Here is a 19,326-nt window from a genome sequence, read left to right on the forward strand (position 1 = left end):
CCAGATTGCTGTAGATTGTCGTATACCATATAACCATCTTGAAACGTCTTGATTGTGCACAATTATATTTACCAATTTCCGGTTTCCTGGTCATATTTACAATCCCATCCAGGTGGAAGTTTCTGATAGCGTCTATCTCCGGAGTCAGCCATAATTGTGTGTTCTTGGATTTAATATTATTTTCCTTCAATCACTGTCTCCATTTACCACTCGAAAAGTCACTAATCAAAATATGGAAATATGTATAACGCGTTCTTTTCAGAGCCCTTTAAGGCAATGAAGCCGACCAGACACTGATTTTACTTTGTGCAGAGTACAATTTCAATCTTCTCTTAGTGCTTTTGAATGGCTCTGTTGACATTATGATGTTAGAGAGAATGGGATGTCGCAGGATACCTATAGAATTGTGTACCAAAACAAAACTGAAAAATGAGGGTTGTTATGTTGTAAACAAATCCCCATCCCCAGTGTTAAGCATGTGTTTATTCAAAACCGGTGGAATGTGTTCAATTATAAAAACTTCGCTTTTTTGGTGACTTGCGCAATACAGATTTATTGTTAATTAACCCTTATGTGTAGGTAAGCCAGAATTTCAATGTAAATAAGCATTTGCGACGCGGTTGTTCACGTTTTTGTAAAACAAAACAAAATAGTTCGAATACATGTGACTGAATTGTAGAATTATTTTTTACGCATTGAAATCTATGGATATTTTTAAGATTGTATAGTTTGTATTTTAAATGTAGCATTCATGTGTCGATGTTCAACCAAAATCGTAAATCCAAAATTCGAAAACATTGATGAATTGGGCATGTATCGCCATTTATTTATGTCCGTTTCGGCACCGATTCATGGAACGTACAAAACTCTCCAGTTGCTAATAATGAACTACGACTTAATTACTTGGCCTGTTCCAGAACCTACAAGAATCTACTAGCTTTGCAATTTACTTCGATATCATAAAGGGAAAATCGGTTATCGTAGTAAAAACATTTACATTTTTGCAGTTCTGGAACATACCAAATGTTTATACCCTCCACAGTGGAATTGATGATTTATGAAATTTCTCATTCCAAATATTTGTCAGAGACCCCATAAAGAGTATAAAGATCATAAAATTCTAAATCGATTTAAAAGTGTCCGTCTGATTGAGTTTGTCTGTCTATTGAAATTTAGATTCAGCTCATATCATTTGACTAAGAGCTTTGAACGGCACATCTAGTTATTCCGTATTTTGTCAATTTCAACGAAATTTTCCCACGGAATTGTTTTGAATTCGGTATTTAAAGTTTATAATGGATTATGTCTCCTTTGACATAATATTGCCTAAAATGGTCTTGATTTTCCTATAGGGCCCCATATAACGGTGCTTTCGAGCATTCAGTATCTTAGCCACATTTTGTATCAGGTTCGGAATTATGGTACCGATTTCCCACGGAATTGTTGAAAGTTTGAAATTGGAAACTCACACTAGGTAACAACCCCCGAAGCATTGTCACTTGCAGCATTTAAAGAACTCTTTTTGATGGAGGTATCAAAACTTCGGTCCGGCTGCACTTAACGTGTTTCTAAAGAGAATAATAAAGACGTCTTTGTTGTTTTAGGACAGTTATTTGCTGCAGTAGTGCCTCATTACCTTGGATGTCGTGCAATAATTAGTCAGAATGTCCGTAGAAAGAAATGAATGGAGACGTATCCATATTGCACCTGTTCGTGCTGCACAATCAACACCTCAAATCCGACAGAACGTTACTAGAAGTAGACGATTGAGGTGTACCAGTCAGAATTTGTATCCAGTTTTAGCATAACATTTATGGATAATCCATCCATGTGTTATGCCAAAATCTAATTTTTTAATTATTAACTCATTGAGTGACATTTAGAAACTATACATTATTTTTGACATATTAGACTTTGTTGAGTTTTTAACGGTTATTAGATAATATCTATAATATTTCAGTGTTTATTTCACTACGTCTAATTTTGTTTCTGTTCCATTCTTTCTCGATTGTAGCCACACTTTTGAATGGGCTTGTTTGTAATTTGGTTAATGGTACCAAATGTTTGACCCCACCGAAATTAACTGTTTTTATACCCTCCACCATACATAGTATGAAGGGTATATTAAGTTCGCCATTCCGTTTGTAACTCATCGAAATAATAATTTTAGACGTAATAAGATGGCCCGGTCCGCGTTGCCGGTCTGTAGATTTAGTCTTTAACGCATAGTTTTTAAAGCATAATTATTTTCAGCCAGAGGTTTTAATTTGAGAGTTCAAACCTAAAAAAAATAGATCACATATATTAAAAAGTATACATTAACTGTTTTTTAATAGCCCCTCTACATCCAAATTAGCCTAAACACACACGAAGAGGTCTTCTACCACCTTAGAAGCTAAGATGCCAAATAAGGGTAAAATCAATTGAAAAATGGGACCAAGTCGCTGGAAATACCCGAAATCAGCGGATACCTTCATATAAGGGTTATACCAAAGCATGGTCCTATTCTTATAATTATTTGAAAGATTGTGTTGTTCTTCCTAAAATCTCAAATTACCAACATTTGAGGAATTTGATTTTTAATTTCAATTTAGACCGACCAAACATATTTTGTACAACTGATTCTTCATGAAACCCCTAGGACTGTATCAAATTTAAAACTCTATCGTAATTTTTGCGAAGTATAGAGTAAAATATTTGAGGCCCTTTGTGTTTGGTTAAGCAATATAAAATGGACCCTAAAAAAGTTTGACCCGAAACCCCTTTTAGGGATTTTTTTATATTAACTAAACAATTTTCCAAGTGTAATATCCCGCAGTGTAATTACTGACGATAGCGCATAGTCACCGTATAACGTTACATGTGAGTTAAGGTTACTTTTAAGGTTTCGGAAGAATTTTCCGAGAATATGAATCCTCTTTCTAAATTTTCAACTTGCTCCACTATTTTGTATAGTCCATAAATAACAGTGCTCTTCACCGATTGCAGTCCCAATGAATCTTGCATTTTAAGTTCCATACCTAGCCAATTTCTTGCTGTTTTGGACTTCAGAATCGATAGTAATTCCTAAATTGAAATCCTGGCAATATGTCTTTAATTTAACTATCAAAAAAAAGTTTCATCGATTTATAAAAGTTAGGGACCCTATAAAGTGTGTTAAAAAGTTGAAATCTTTGTTGATTAAATTATGTCCGTGAGCCTCTTCATTCACCATTTGCAATTACGATAGAGGTCACCAAATTTAATATGCGTCTTTCAGACTAAGCACATATTATTTTTAGGATTATTGATGTTACAAAAGGTATGTATTTGTTCTCATTTAAATATATCCCACATATAATATTATCTCCCAATATTCGTCGACCAAATGTGCTTTAAATTTTAGGTATGTTGAAGGGCTCAAAAGCATTTTTGAGTTTATAAATCATTTGTCAGAATGTTACCACAAAAGTCCACTTTATGATTTATTTTCTACTCCCCAGTACCTCTTTACATTCGTTATATCATCGTATTTAATTAAATTTTCAGTATTATAAAGGTCTTAGCAATATTTTCCAAGTCAAAAGTAATTTTAGAATTGGTAACTTTTAGAAGATCATGTTATAAGGTATTTAGTTTTTACCAGTCGATTAAAATATGTCTGTCCGTGTATGCGGGCGTTCGTTGAAATCGCAATAAAGGCGAAATATTTAGTTTAATCTTTGAACTACAATATTCCTAGGAAGTTAGAATATATCAGTTCCGTTTAGGTATAATAATAACACTAAAAATTCGTCCTTTTGCATGTTTTTGTTACAATTTCTACCGAACTATCTGTAACTTGACATTTAAAGTTTTCGGTATTGTGAAATCAATACCGGAAATATCTGGATACTATTGGTTCCCCTTTAGGCATAGCCTCAATTTAAAAGTACGTTGAGATTATTACTGTTTGATGCTTTGAAAAGTATTTTTTACACAGATTTAAATAAGTAGGTGTGGGCAGTTCCTCTGACCCCAAACAGGTACCTAAGGTTGGAGGAAGAGTCAAGATTACGGCACATACTGTGGAACAGACATCTTCATGATTTTGGCAAATATTTGGATTTAGGAAAATCAAAAAAAAAAAAAAAAAAAACAGTAAAGAAAGTCTTAAAGTCGGGCGAGGCCGACTTTATGATACCCTACACCACTTTTCTAATTTAGTAGAGCTCCGCATAAAAATTAAAAGTTCATACACGCTATGATTATAATTATAATTTAAAGTTCAAAGGACTGAATATGCCGAAGCATTTGTATCTTTAAATTCGGACTTGTATTGCCCATTTGGTGCACAATTAACTTGAAATCGGATAAAGATATATATGGGAGCTATATCCAAATCGGAACCGATCTCGATAAAATTTGGCAAGGATATTTCTGAGCTGTATTTGATATATTTCCCTGAAAATCGTCGTTACGGAGTGCTTATTACAGCAGTTGGTAACAAATATAACAAATCGGATGAAGAGTATATATGGGAGCTATAGCTATATCTGAACCGATCTTCACCAAATTTGACATACTAGCTTCTAGACTCAATTCGGTCGTAAGTGCCAAATTCCATCCCATTTGGACAAATATTAGACGTTTGGTACACAATAAAAGGTAAATCGGACGAAGTTATATATGGGAGCTATATCCAAATCTGAACCGATCTCGATAAAATTTAGCAAATGTATTTCTGAGTTGTATTTGATATACTTCCCAAAATATTGTGGTTACAGAGTGCATATTACGGCTGCGGAGGACAAAAATAACAAATCGGATGAACAGTATATATGGGAGCTATAGCTATATCTGAACCGATTTCGATAAAATTTGGCATACTTATTTTCAGGCCTAATCGGGTTGTATGTGCAAAATTCCATACCATTCGGCTTGATATTACACGTTTGGTGCACAATAAAAGGAAAATGGGACGAAGATATATATGGGAGCTATATCTAAATTTTTAAGGATTATCTCCAATTTCAATAGGGTTCGTCCTTGGGCCAAACAAATGATTTGTGCAAAATTTCATCTGGATAGGATAATAAATGCGAACTGTACTTTGTTTACAAAAATACATGGACAGACGGACAGACGGACGGACGGACATGCATAAATCGACTCAGAATGTGATTCTATGCAGATCATCAAAAGGAACTATGGGTCTATCTCGTTTCCTTTTGCCTGTTACAAACAAATGCACAAAGACATAATACCCTGACCACTATGTGGTGTAGGGTATAAAAATGGGCGTAAAATTGGGCGTGGCCACTTTTTTCAATAAAAACCTAACTCGGGTAGAACGAATATTAAAAAAAATTATCCATATATATAGATTAAAAAGTATACGTGGTCAGTTCCCCAGCGGCCGAATAAGTGTCTAGGACTGGATGGAAGGTCGACAGTATCTCGTATAATAATTATCAATCCTCGTATCAATATTTTTTTATTTGGCAAATATAAGGATTTTATATGAATTGAAATAGTGGGCGTAAAAGTAGGCGTGGTCAATATTTTTTCTTTAAGAACCTAACTCGGGGTATGACGAACGTTTGTACAAAAAATTATGCAAATCGGTCCAGCCGTTCTCAACTGATTCCATTACCAACGAACAACAATTGACTTTTATATATATATATATATATATATATATATATATATATATATATATATATATATATATATATATATATACTAGCTGACCCGGTCCGCGTTGCCGGCAGATCTGACTTATGTAGGCGGCACAATTTTGATTATAAGTAATGACGCCATTATAATTACTCCAATTTTGATTATAAATAATGACTTGATTATGAGTAATGACTCCATGACTAAATATAAATTAATATTCATGGCAAAAATTATAATTACCGTCGGTTTTAGATATCTTGAATACCCTGATCTTATTTTTCAGCTATAGGCTTTAATTTGAGTGTTAAATACCTATATGATAAAGAACATCTATAATAGCCCCATGTGAAAATTCAGCTCAATTTTTGATATTGTAAAAAGCATTCAAATGAGCTATAATTTGAAATTTGCATTTCCAACGTTTAAAATCCCGTACTGCGTGGTATTCAGTTTTGTCCACCTCATACTTGAAGGCAGAATGTTGTCAGAATAGCCAAAAAATTACTCTTTTGCTCCGATTACCGTAAGATGGACATTAATTGTTTGTCATTTAAAGTTAGCGGTGGAGATCCAATAAAGTTGCTTTATAATTTCGTATTTTTTTCATGTTTCTGCCACAATTTCCGACTGAATGAGTCCCAGATTGACATTTCGGAGTTTATTTCATACCAAAACGTGATAATTTTTTGCAAAGATGGTTTCTTCTTAAATTATCAACATAAGCTAAAATTAGTACGAAAAAAATGGTTAAAATGTAGAATATACTTGAAATCGGGTTGTTCCGTTATCAGGGGTTATGATCCATATCATGACCTGGCAAAGCGATTAAAGGTATCTTGAATGTTTAGGTAGAATTTCTATTTTGCGTTCTTTATAGTCGGTATTTGACTGATTGCAGTCCCAATGTATTTTGCATTTTGTGTTCTCATTTGACAATTTATTGAAAAAAGCAGGTCCACTTTTTGAAATTAGCCCCATAACGCTTCTTTGGTCATTTTTGTTTGTTTAAGTGTGTTCGCATCTTCCAGCTGAAGCACGATGTAGGTCCTGGAGCAGAAAGCATTTAACATCGTATTGCGCCCTCAATTCATTTTTAATATTATTCATTCAGAATTCAAACCAATAAAAAATGTACACTTCAATATAGAAAAAAGAAAAAGAGTCTTCAACTGGTTCGCTGATTTTTTTTGCGGCAAATTTTTAAAGGTCCTTACGAAGTTTGTCGGTAGAATGTACTATTATTTTGAAATTCGATTCCATTGAAAATCGATTTTGCCCGATCTTAGAATTTTCATATAAAGCGACAACGGATAAAATTGTTCCAGATTTTATGTATTTATTGGGTATTACGAATAAATACATAAAATCTATAAATAACAGTTTTATCCGTTGTGGCTTTATACTACCCAAAAAAAAACCTACACATCATATTAGATTTCCAAAAAAAAACACTACAAATGTACATTCGAAAATAGTAAGTCAAAATGGAAAAAAATATGCAATATAAAACATTACTATTGTACATTTTAAAAGTCAAAATGAAAAATGTTCAAATTTCACATTTTTACGCGATTTTTTTGGATTTTATTCTTTTCTGCCAAGAGGCAATTCCGAATTTGTCTAAATCGTTAAAATCAGACCGGCGGCCCGGTTATAAGAGTAGTAACTAACACAACTCTCTTTTACATAAAGAGAGATAGATTTAAAAGTAGGCGCGTTCCTCAGCCCCTAAATAAGTACTTATGGTTGGATGGAAAGCCAACAGCATCTCGTGTAATAATTCTCAAACCGATATGTTCTTGGTCAAGGCTTGGTCAATATTTTTATATATATATATATATATATATATATATATATATATATATATATATATATATTTATATATATATATATATATAAAAATCAATTGTTGTTTGTTGGTAACGGAATCAGTTGGAAACGGTTGGACCGATTTGCATAATTTTTTGTACAAACGTTCGTCATACCCCGAGTTTGGTTTTTAAAGAAAAAAATATTGACCAAGCCTCCTTTTACGCCCACTATTACGATTTATCTAAAATCTTTATATTTGCCAAAATAGTGAAGATATCGGTTTGAGAATTATTACACGAGATGCTGTTGGCTTTCCATCCAACCATAAGTACTTATTTAGGGGCTGAGGAACGCGCCTACTTTTAAATCTATCTCTCTATATGTAAAAGAAAGTTGTGTTAGTTACTACTCTTATAACATAAAGACCGCCTGTCTGATTTTAACGATTAAGACAAATTCGGAATTGCCTCTTGGCAGAAAAGAATAAAATCCAAAAAAATCGCGTAAAAATGTGAAATTTGAACATTTTCATTTCGACTTTTAAAATGTACAATAGTAATGTTTTATATTGCATATTTTTTCCATTTTGACTTACTATTTTCGAATGTACATTTGTAGTGTTTTTTTTTTAATTCTAATATGATGTGTAGGTTTTTTTGGGTAGTATAAAGCCACAACGGATAAAACTGTTATTTATAGATTTTATGTATTTATTCGTAATACCCAATAAATACATAAAATCTGGAACAATTTTATCCGTTGTCGCTTTATATGAAAATTCTAAGATCGGGCAAAATCGATTTTCAATGGAATCGAATTTCAAAATAATAGTACATTCTACCGACAAACTTCGTAAGGACCTTTAAAAATTTGCCGCAAAAAAAATCAGCGAACCAGTTGAAGACTCTTTTTCTTTTTTCTATATTGAAGTGTACATTTTTTATTGGTTTGAATTCTGAATGAATAATATTAAAAATGAATTGAGGGCGCAATACGATGTTAAATGCTTTCTGCTCCAGGACCTACATCGTGCTTCAGCTGGAAGATGCGAACACACTTAAACAAACAAAAATGACCAAAGAAGCGTTATGGGGCTAATTTCAAAAAGTGGACCTGCTTTTTTCAATAAATTGTCAAATGAGAACACAAAATGCAAAATACATTGGGACTGCAATCAGTCAAATACCGACTATAAAGAACGCAAAATAGAAATTCTACCTAAACATTCAAGATACCTTTAATCGCTTTGCCAGGTCATGATATGGATCATAACCCCTGATAACGGAACAACCCGATTTCAAGTATATTCTACATTTTAACCATTTTTTTCGTACTAATTTTAGCTTATGTTGATAATTTAAGAAGAAACCATCTTTGCAAAAAATTATCACGTTTTGGTATGAAATAAACTCCGAAATGTCAATCTGGGACTCATTCAGTCGGAAATTGTGGCAGAAACATGAAAAAAATACGAAATTATAAAGCAACTTTATTGGATCTCCACCGCTAACTTTAAATGACAAACAATTAATGTCCATCTTACGGTAATCGGAGCAAAAGAGTAATTTTTTGGCTATTCTGACAACATTCTGCCTTCAAGTATGAGGTGGACAAAACTGAATACCACGCAGTACGGGATTTTAAACGTTGGAAATGCAAATTTCAAATTATAGCTCATTTGAATGCTTTTTACAATATCAAAAATTGAGCTGAATTTTCACATGGGGCTATTATAGATGTTCTTTATCATATAGGTATTTAACACTCAAATTAAAGCCTATAGCTGAAAAATAAGATCAGGGTATTCAAGATATCTAAAACCGACGGTAATTATAATTTTTGCCATGAATATTAATTTATATTTAGTCATGGAGTCATTACTCATAATCAAGTCATTACTTATAATCAAAATTGGAGTAATTATAATGGCGTCATTACTTATAATCAAAATTGTGCCGCCTACATAAGTCAGATCTGCCGGCAACGCGGACCGGGTCAGCTAGTATATATATATATATATATATATATATATATATATATATATATATATATATATATATATATATATATATATATATATATATATATATATATATATATATATATATATATATATATATATATAAAGTATATATATTCTTGATCAGCGTAAAATTCTAAGACGATTTAGCCCGCATGTTGTAATCAAGCTAGAGTCAAAACGAATAAAGATAGGAAGCTAAAATTTTACACAGATCAGTCCTTTGTCTGCAGGCAGTCGTACAACGGTACCCCCCGATAATCGATATTTGGCGAATTTAGGAACATTATTCACCGGAGTTGTTTCAAATTGCATACCTAGAATTCGTAATGGGTACTATAGGCTATGACAGAAAATTGTCTATGCAGGTCCAGGCCTTCGTACAAGCCCCATATATCAGTACATTCCTATATTCTTTATTTTGATGATTTTAACTGCATTATTTACGTATTTTTTTTTCAAGTTTTCATGTGACATATGACAAAATGGCTTATGACAAAAGTTGTCTATGCAGGTTCACGTTTTCGTATATACCTCAATATAATGACTATATTCAGTATTTTTAAGATTTTAACAGTATTTTTGACGAATGTTATTTTGTTGAAAATTTCCAAATTCGTTCCAAATGGTTGAGGGTATTCAACTTGTTTTCTTTTCTTACAGTTTCTTTTTTATTGATATGAGTTTTTATTAAACAAAATATTAAAATGTAGCTAAAACTAGAATGAATAAAGTGATGTTAATATCAGTTCGTAGATTTATTAAAGCTATCATCTAACTCATAAAGAGTGTTTATATTTAAACAAAATGCATTCATTAAAAAGTTAAAATAAACTGTATACAAATAAAATATATTTGAAAATATCCGAAGTGTTAAATCATACGAAATGCAAGTTAAAGGCCAATTTCATTAAAACGACGAAAAGTTTGCACTTCAAATAAAGCGAATAGGATTAACGTTGAAACGTTGCGATAACGATTCACAAGTTTTCAGTTGATTCGGTAAGTATTCAATACCACCGGCCTCATCCACTGCCTTCATATTTATTGTTTCCTTATCGCCAGCGACAAGAACGGGCTTTTCGGGGTCAGTCTACAAAAGAAAGAGAGCCAGATAGTAGACAAAGGTTAATACTTTATCAAGATATTGAATTATGTATTTACTTACAGGTGTGCAACTACGTAAGCGGGAATTGAAATCGCACATTCTTTCTTCAAAATCGGGGGCAAAGCAATTAGGATCGACAGCAATGAAAACCTGTCCAAGATCTGCAGCTGTATTCGCGCCGGTATGAGTCCATTTTCGCACTTTTGTAGAATAATTAGCACCAGCCATTACGCCTGATAAGATATCCACTAGTCCACCAAGACCTTTAAATGGAAAAAGTATTTATTCGAGCACAAAAGCAATCAACATAAATCTGTAGTCATACCGTAGCCCTTATAGCCAGAATTAATTTCTGGACCTCCTAATGGCATCAAACAGCCAGTTTGGAAAGCCAATTCAGCGTCATTAGTCACCCTACCCTCAGGATCTTGGGCCCAACCATCGGGCAAAGGAGCACCTTTACGGCGTTGTATCTCAATTTTGCCAACAGCAACCGCTGTTGTTGCCATATCCAATAGAAATTTATCATCCTTGGCAGGAACGCCTAAAGACAGTGGATTGGTGCCCAGGGCGGCTTCTTTCGATCGTGTTGGAGCCATCAAAGGTGATGTATTTGTCATGGACATACCAACTAATCCCTCTTTCATGGCTCTCATGGGATACCAACCAGCGATACCGTAGTGATTGGATCCTTTGGCACAAACCCAACCAACGCCTACCTGTTTCGCCTTCTTAATAGCCAAATCCATGCAAAAGTTTCCGACCACGGCGCCCAAGCCGTTGCAACCATCAACCCAAGCCGTAGAGGGAGTCTCTTTCAAAATCTTGGGTACAGCACTACCATCCGTCGAATTAATAGCCAAATCATTTAAATACATTTCTAAGCGATTCATACCGTGGCTGAAATGGCCACGATAATCTGCAGCAACAAGTAAGTCTGCCATTTGCTCCGCATGATCCTGAGGAACATTTACTGCCTTAAAACAGTCAATCATGAAACGTCTAGATTCTGAGACCGCAACCAATTGTTTTTTCTCTCCTCCGGATGACATGTTTTTGTAGGACGTGTTCCAAGTGTCTGCAATAATAAAAAGTTAACACACCATGGGAATATCGTCTTCACACTCAACTTATATGTAAATTGCGACTCAACTTTTAGTAACTACCAACCGGAAAGCTTCTAACAGACTGAACGGAATATTTGCTGTTTTCTGTATAAAGATTATTATTCTTAGAACAGCCAACAATATAACTGGAGAGTAAAAGAGAAACTAAATATGTATGTCGTAAGTTGCTGTCGCTCAAAAGGCGATCCCCATTGAATTCATTCCGCAATTTATTACCAATGAAATAACAATTCATTGTGGGAAATTTTCTCTCTAAAATATTGTCACGCAAAACTGATGTTTTGTGACAGAGTTTCTATACGTATAGGCAATAAAATGCTATTGTGTAGGTACATACAAATATATGTATGCTTATAAGATAATAAATAGTGTGTGTCGAATTTATATTTTGTTTTATCAATTATATTTTTTCTCTCTTAGCAAATTAAGTGGATATGTCATTGTTTACTATAGGATTATTTGCAAAGAATGCTTTCAAATCCTAATAAATCCTATTAGTAAGATTTTTATTAAAAACCTGTTTTAAACCCAAACACACCTCTAGTACCATGTGATGTCTTGTGCAATTTAAATTTTTTAAATAGTGTTCTTCACTTTTAATATTTTAATTGTTGAATTTCTCGGTTCTGTGTTGGGAAATGTGTTTTATTGTGAGATATTCAAGTTCTGTCCTTTTATGTCTATCAATGTAGGTTACAAATGTAGAGGATTCAAGACCATAACGCGAGTATATAGATCTAATATTTTATCTGTGGGAAAAAATCAATATGTATCAAAGCGATACATGGCTTACTAATACAATATATTTTGCGTAAAAATGTAAAATGCGATACACCCTAACATTGAAAATGTTTACTTTTGCAAAAATGAAACAGACGTGGATTTAAATGAAAAAAAAACTAATTTTTATAACGATCACACTTTCCGCGACATTTTCACAAATATATATACAAATATCCGAAAATATATATTTTATTATATAGTATTATAAACATTCATATATACATAAAATCAACATGAACGCGTGCTTATCTAGCTATTTCCCACAATATTTCAAGACATGTGTGCAGCTGCGGCCAAAAAATAGTAAAAAATTTTGCACATATCTGTCTTTTGTCTGCAGGCAGGTCAAGTTCGAAGATGGGTTATATCGGTCCACGATATCGTATAGCCTCCATATTCGGTATTTTGATGATTTAAGCCACTTTTTTCAATGGAATTGTCTGAAATTGTACACAAGGAATTCTTTATGAGCACTTTATCCCATGGATGATAATTATCTATAGAGGTCCACGATATCATACAGCGCCCATTAAACGGTATCCACCGATATTCGGTATTTTGATGATTTTAGCCAAAATTTTCAACGGAATTGTCTGAAATTCTACACAAGAAGTTCTTTGTGAGTACTTTACCCCCAGACATAGATTTGTCTATATAGATCCACAATATCGTAAATCCCCCATATATCGGCACCTTACGGTATACTTTCGGTATTTTAAAGATTTTAACAGAACTTAATGGATTTTATTTTATTTTTTTTTTTGAAAATTTTCTAATTTGTTCCAAATGGTGGAGGGTATTCAAAGTTCCCGGCCGAACTTACTGCTTTTTACTTGTTATTTACTCTATGCTCTTTTTTATTTACTAAAAAAAAATAAATAAATAAATAAAACTACTTGTTGCACTTGTATTTACAGTAATTCTGAGAGTACAATCCCTACATGCTGACCTTTTTTCTCACAACTATCTTATCTAACCTTGTATATATACGATGTTGGCAGAAAACAACCTTGCAAAGAAAATCAGATTAAGTCCAAGTTGTGGTAACAACTCCATATAAGAGAACTTTCAAATATTTGGTTTTTTACGAGTTTAGCCATATTTTGAAGGGATTTGGAAATTGGCAAGTGGTATCACCTTGTCTAACACAACATTATCCTTGAATTTTCACTTTGTCTCATACTACTAATATAACGTTATTTCCCTATATTCGATACTTTTAGGCTTTAACCCACATTTTTCAACGGAATTATTTTAAATTTGATAATGGGGACTACGATCCATAATTTCTGCCTGCAAATTGTCTACGGCTTTGTTACGCTCTATTATAACGGTATATCCCAATGCTTTTTTAAATTTAGTCATAATGTTCAGCGGAACCAAAAAATGTATATTTAAACGGTATATTTCTGAAACATTCGAAATATTGTAACATGTTTAAATTAAAATTGAAATATTAAACTGTAATCGTTCTCATTTTTATTTTTTTGTATTACGCAAAAAAAAAACAATAATAAACAAATAGTATTCTCAAGTTCAAAGTCAAGGACGATTAGTTTGTGTGGTGCTTAGATCACTCGAAATGAATATTGTTGTTAGAAGCGTATGTTCTATAAATACACCCACACAGCATAATTCTAATGTCAATGAATCTTCACATATTTACAATTTGTTGAGAGACGAGTTCATGTTGGCAATGTTGGCAGAAAACAACCTTGCAAAGAAAATCAGGTTAAGTCCAAGTTGTGGTAACAACTCCATATAAGAGAACTTTCAAATATTTGTTTTTTTTACGAGTTTAGCCATATTTTGAAGGGATTTGGAAATTGGCAAGTGGTATCACCTTGTCTAACACAACATTATCCTTGAATTTTCACTTTGTCTCATACTACTCATATAACGTTATTTCCCTACATTCGATACTTTTAGGCTTTAAGCCACATTTTTCAACGGAATTATTTTAAATTTGATAATGGGGACTACGATCCATAATTTTTGCCTGCAAATTGTCTACGGCTTTGTTATGGTCTATTATAACGGTATATCCCAATCCTTTTTAAATTTAGTCATAATGTTCAGCGGAACCAAAAAATGTATATTTAAACGGTATATTTCTGAAACATTCGAAATATTGTAACATGTTTAAATTAAAATTGAAATATTAAACTGTAATCGTTCTCATTTTTTTTTTGTATTACGCAAAAAAAAAAACAATAATAAACAAATAGTATTCTCAAGTCCAAAGTCAAGGACGATTAGTTTGTGTGGTGCTTAGATCACTCGAAATGAATATTGTTGTTAAAAGCGTATGTTCTATAAATACACCCACACAGCATAATTCAAATGTCAATGACTCTTCACATATTTACAATTTGTTGAGAGACGTGTTCATGCGCTAAAAATGTACATTACAACTTAGATTGCCATAGTGTAGTTACAATACTGTAATACTGTAAGTTGTGTTCATTTTATATTGTTAGTTTTTGTTTGATTAACCTTAATGATTTCTTCACGTTCTTATTTAAATAATTTCCAAACAAAAAACCGTGTAAAATAAAAAATGACAATCCCATCAGTCGTTTTTTTCGATCCCCACCGCCACGTGGGGATAGGGTTGTTTTTACTTGTTTTTTGATACAAGTTTATAAAACGTCAGAAAATCTTGTAGATCAAACTAAATTGCCGATTCGATCTGGCTATGTGTGTTCAGTTTTCAACTCTTTTTCAAATGTGTTTTCCTATATCGCGAATAGATGAGCAAAACGAAATAAGGATCAAGTTATTAACTTTCAAGAAACCCATATAAGCTAGAAACAAAATGATGAGAAACCAGTAAGTAAAGACAATAGTAGGACGGTGCCGACTTTATGATACCCAGCGCCTCTATGAATATTTAGTCACCTATAGCAAACTTACGTTCATTTTGACAATTTAAGTATTAACTGCATATTAAGACTTTAGAGAGGTTTAAATTTGAAATCCCTTGATACTAACCTATGAAAGCTATATCTTAATCGATATTCTCTAAATGACTGAGGTAAATTTATGTTCTACATGACCTCTCGAATCAAATATCATTGCTATGAAGGGCATGTTACGACGTTCAGAAGTTAATCCATTTGGACTAATATTACACATTTGGGGAATGCTTGAAATCGAATGAAAATATATATGGGAGCTATTACAAACATTGTCAAGGGTATATCTAGCATCTGATATCTTGTACGAAATATCAATGGCATGGAGGGAACATTGTAGATGTGAAGGACCTACACTGGTGGCCAAAACTAAAGCAACTGAAATTACAAGGAGAATGAATGCCCTGTAACTTTTTAAAGCTTAAGAAAATGAAAAAGTTTTTCTTGTTTGAAATTAGGTACTGTATTCACTTTTTAAAAACCTAAAACAAAAAACCAAAATTCATTTTTATATAAAAAATAATCTATGGTAAAGTCAATTAACCCGATTTTGGCTTGGACAAAAAAAAGCAACTCTGTTGTACATTTATATGACCGCTGCAATTTCAATTGTTTTTACTGTTATATTTATCGCTTTTTGCTTCCTTCGACAATTTCGCTTGTCATAAATCCTTTTTGAGAAGTTTTTTACAACAGCATGTGTTTTTCTTTTCGTTTTTAAGTACTGCCCAAAAAAGTTTAAAATGGATAGAAGCAAATACAGTACATGAATAAAACAGCAAATTATCAGTGACTATGAAAACAATATATCACAGAAAATGATTTCCGAGAAATATTTCATAAATATTAGTATACCGAAATATATTTTATGAAACTGGATCAGTAGTAACAGTCTATAACGGATGAAGGCCGTGGAAAACTTCAGCCCGTACTGATCAACAAATTGTGAGAGAAATAAAAAACAATCATTTAAGATTTCAACTGGATTGGTGAGAGTGCAATCATTGGATATAAGCTCGAGATCAGTGCGTAGACTAGTAATGGTAGTTGGTCTGCATGCCCGTAAGCCATCAAAAAAGCCATTTATATCTGAAAAAATCAGAAAGGCTTTCGGAAACGATACTATTAAGTGGAATCCAGCTCAATGGAAAAACATTATTTCTGGGATGAGTCTACGTTTTATATTAAAAGCTCAGACGTGAAAAAATTTACGGTGAGAAAGAAAAAGTTGCTTTCGTTTTGGCCAAGCAAAAATTAGGTCATATTAGTTTTCCATAAATTATTTTTCGTTCAAAATTATTTTTGTATTTTTATTTTTAGTTTCTCAAAAGTGAATTAAAGACCTCATATAAAACTGAGAAAATAATTACGTTTTGATTATTTTTGTAAAAGTTACAGGACATTTATTGTCTTTGCGATTTTAGTTGCTTTAGTTTTGGCCACCAGTGTATATCTGAACAGATTTTGACTATCGTATATGCTACAATTTATCAAATGTTAGTAAAGGGTGTTTTTTAAGCTAGATAGAACTATAAATTGTAAAAAGTAACACAAAAAATTAAATTCAGTTCAGCGATGAGGCACGCCGGAGCTTGAGTTACGGTCAATGGAGAGCGTTACTGCACCATGATCAATGAATTTGTTTAAAAATATGGATGACATTGATCCGGAGAAGGTGTGGTTTCAACAGGATGGCGCTGCGTGCCATACGCCGAACTCAACCATAGACTTATTGAAATCAAAATCTGGCGATAAGTTGATTTCGAGAAGTGGACCTGTCAATTGGTCTCCAAGGTCGTGCGTTTTGACACCTCTCGATTATTTCCTGTGGGGCTGCGTGAAGTCACTGGTTTATGTTGATAAACCAGCAATAATTGACGCCTTGGAGGCCAGCATTGTTCGTGTTATTCGTGACATACGGCCAGCAGTGCTCGAAAAAGTGGCCAAAAATTGGACGACCACATATGCCCGAAATCATTTTTAAATGTTAACGTCTTGATCTTTCGAATAAAAAAAAATTGATAAAAATGTAATTTTTTTGTGTTATTTTTTACAAGTTCAAGTTCTATCGGGTTTAAAAAACACCCTTTATATAACGCATTTGGTGTACTCTTAATGTGAGTGAAAACAAGGAAAGCTCACGTTACGTTCTGAATCGTGTACATCTTGTTATCATGAACGATCGAATCGTCGTCTAAATCACCAAACATGGTGCACTTCTTTATTAATTTTATGATCAATTTAAAGCAGACAAAAACTGATCGATTGAATGTCGAGAAGTTTGCATAAAAATAGAAGTACTTCTAAGAAAAATCAACCACAATACATAAAATCAGAAAGTTTGGCTTATTTATCAATAAACACATTCGTTTTAAATCGCAAATTCCAGTGAATTCGCTTGGAGAGTGCAGTACAAGACTGGGTACCATTAATATGGGCTATACCAAAGGGTTTATTATTGCTACAGATAATTTTTGGATCTTAAACATGGAAATATTACCTGTAGTGGAATGCTCTTATTTTTTCACCCAACCATTAGCAGGGAATCTTCACAAAACCTTTAAGATGTCATTTTCGCCAAAGCTTCGGCATGATATTCTCAGAAATTAGTTCACAGGTAAGACTAACGCTTTGAGAAGAAAACATGCCAATATTTAAAACAATCATTACCGAGAATAAATTAATATACTTTATTCTTGTATGAACTCCGTGATATGAATATTATTTGGTCAGATATTGCTCATTTGGCGCACAATATAGACGAAATCCGAGTAAGTTATATGTGAGAACAACAAATGAACAGCATTTACAAATAGTTTCGTCAGTATATATTTACACCAAATGTAAAACTATTCCGTGAACAAATCTGACTACAAAATTTCAAAATACAACAAAATTGGTGGAGCCGTTATATTTCGGCCAACCATCCTACACACAATACAAATTATTGTGCCAAAACTTTAAAGCTCTACGTCTAAAAATGTAGGCTGTATCGTGATTTCAACAGGAGATGGACATCATTTAACCAACTTAGAATTTTATGCTGATCATGTATATATATACTTTATGGTGCCTACGACGAATATTTACAAATGTTACAAACCTTTCCATGGTGGAAGTTATAAACATGAAGAGAATATTAAGATAAATGTGCAGCATATGTTCGGCAGGGCCAAACTTTGAATACCCTTCACATTTTGGAAGAGATTTGCAAATTTTCAAAAAAAGTTCAAAGTTCACATTTGGCTTTTAAGACTAGCAATAGAAAACAATCCTTGTAGTATAAAATATCCTATATAGGCTCCCGTTTTGATATGGCCGAAATATAACGACTCCACCAATTTTGTTGTATTTTGAAAACATGAACTGCACTCTCCAACCGATCTCACTGGTATTTGCAGTTTTATGTGGAATACGTTTGAATCCAAATACTTTCATATAAAAATGTTTTACTTAGTTAATGGTGGAATTTATTTAAAATTCGGCCCGGCCGAGCTTAACATTTTTACTTGTTATTTACACCTAAGTCTGTTTTTACACGATCTTTTTGTACACGGTTTTGATATAACACGGTTTGAAAATTGAATATTTTTAATTTATTTACACGATTTTATTCCATTTAGCACGATTTGAAATTTTATGTACTTCATTTTTTTTGTCAAATTTAATTTTTGCGAAGTATGTTCATATCACAAAAAGTATTTATGAAAGAAAAAAGTCTGAAACCATCGATAGTTTGCGAACACTAGCTTAAAGATTTAAGTGAATTCCCCTTTAGCGCGTACAAACAATTTTTACTGGTCAAAGCAAATGTGAATAGCACTATGTGCATACAATAAAATTTACTGGTCAGAGCAATTGAAACGTGTTAATGTTTTGTGAACTGTTAATGCAATAAGACGTGTTTGGTAAAGAAAA

At 32.9% G+C, this 19,326-nt stretch overlaps 2 protein-coding genes and 1 long non-coding RNA gene across 8 annotated transcripts in view; 1 reads left to right on the forward strand and 2 right to left on the reverse strand.

Moving 5' to 3' along the window:
- LOC101890001 (uncharacterized) overlaps positions 1–513 on the reverse strand; it is a 40,194-nt gene extending 39,681 nt beyond the window's left edge. Inside the window, exon 1 of one of the 4 annotated variants that reach the window (XM_020038627.2) lies at positions 73–513. In XM_020038627.2, coding sequence (XP_019894186.2) covers positions 73–152 — 80 coding nt within the window. In that variant the 5' untranslated portion in view covers positions 153–513. The remainder of the gene's footprint in view (positions 1–72) is intronic. The other 3 variants (XM_020038626.2, XM_059128214.1, XM_005188701.4) reach the window with 3 other exon arrangements.
- The window catches only part of LOC131804978 (uncharacterized), a 128,786-nt gene that overhangs the window by 93,496 nt on the left and 15,964 nt on the right, over positions 1–19,326 (forward strand). The window lies entirely within an intron of this gene.
- Positions 10,117–19,326, reverse strand: part of LOC101889715 (Malate/L-lactate dehydrogenase) — a 35,990-nt gene continuing 26,780 nt past the window's right edge. The window contains exons 1-4 of one of the 3 annotated variants that reach the window (XM_005188700.4): positions 11,734–11,916; positions 10,906–11,658; positions 10,641–10,843; positions 10,117–10,565 (exon numbers count right to left, since the gene is read on the reverse strand). In XM_005188700.4, the coding sequence (XP_005188757.1) occupies positions 10,407–10,565; positions 10,641–10,843; positions 10,906–11,632 (1,089 nt within the window). In that variant the 5' untranslated portion in view covers positions 11,633–11,658; positions 11,734–11,916 and the 3' untranslated portion in view covers positions 10,117–10,406. Of the gene's footprint in view, positions 10,566–10,640; positions 10,844–10,905; positions 11,659–11,710; positions 11,917–19,326 lie in introns of those variants that run through there. The other 2 variants (XM_011296344.3, XM_005188699.4) reach the window with 2 other exon arrangements.

This window comes from Musca domestica, unplaced genomic scaffold, assembly GCF_030504385.1.
Source record: "Musca domestica strain aabys unplaced genomic scaffold, Musca_domestica.polishedcontigs.V.1.1 5, whole genome shotgun sequence".
Lineage (NCBI taxonomy): Eukaryota > Metazoa > Arthropoda > Insecta > Diptera > Muscidae > Musca > Musca domestica.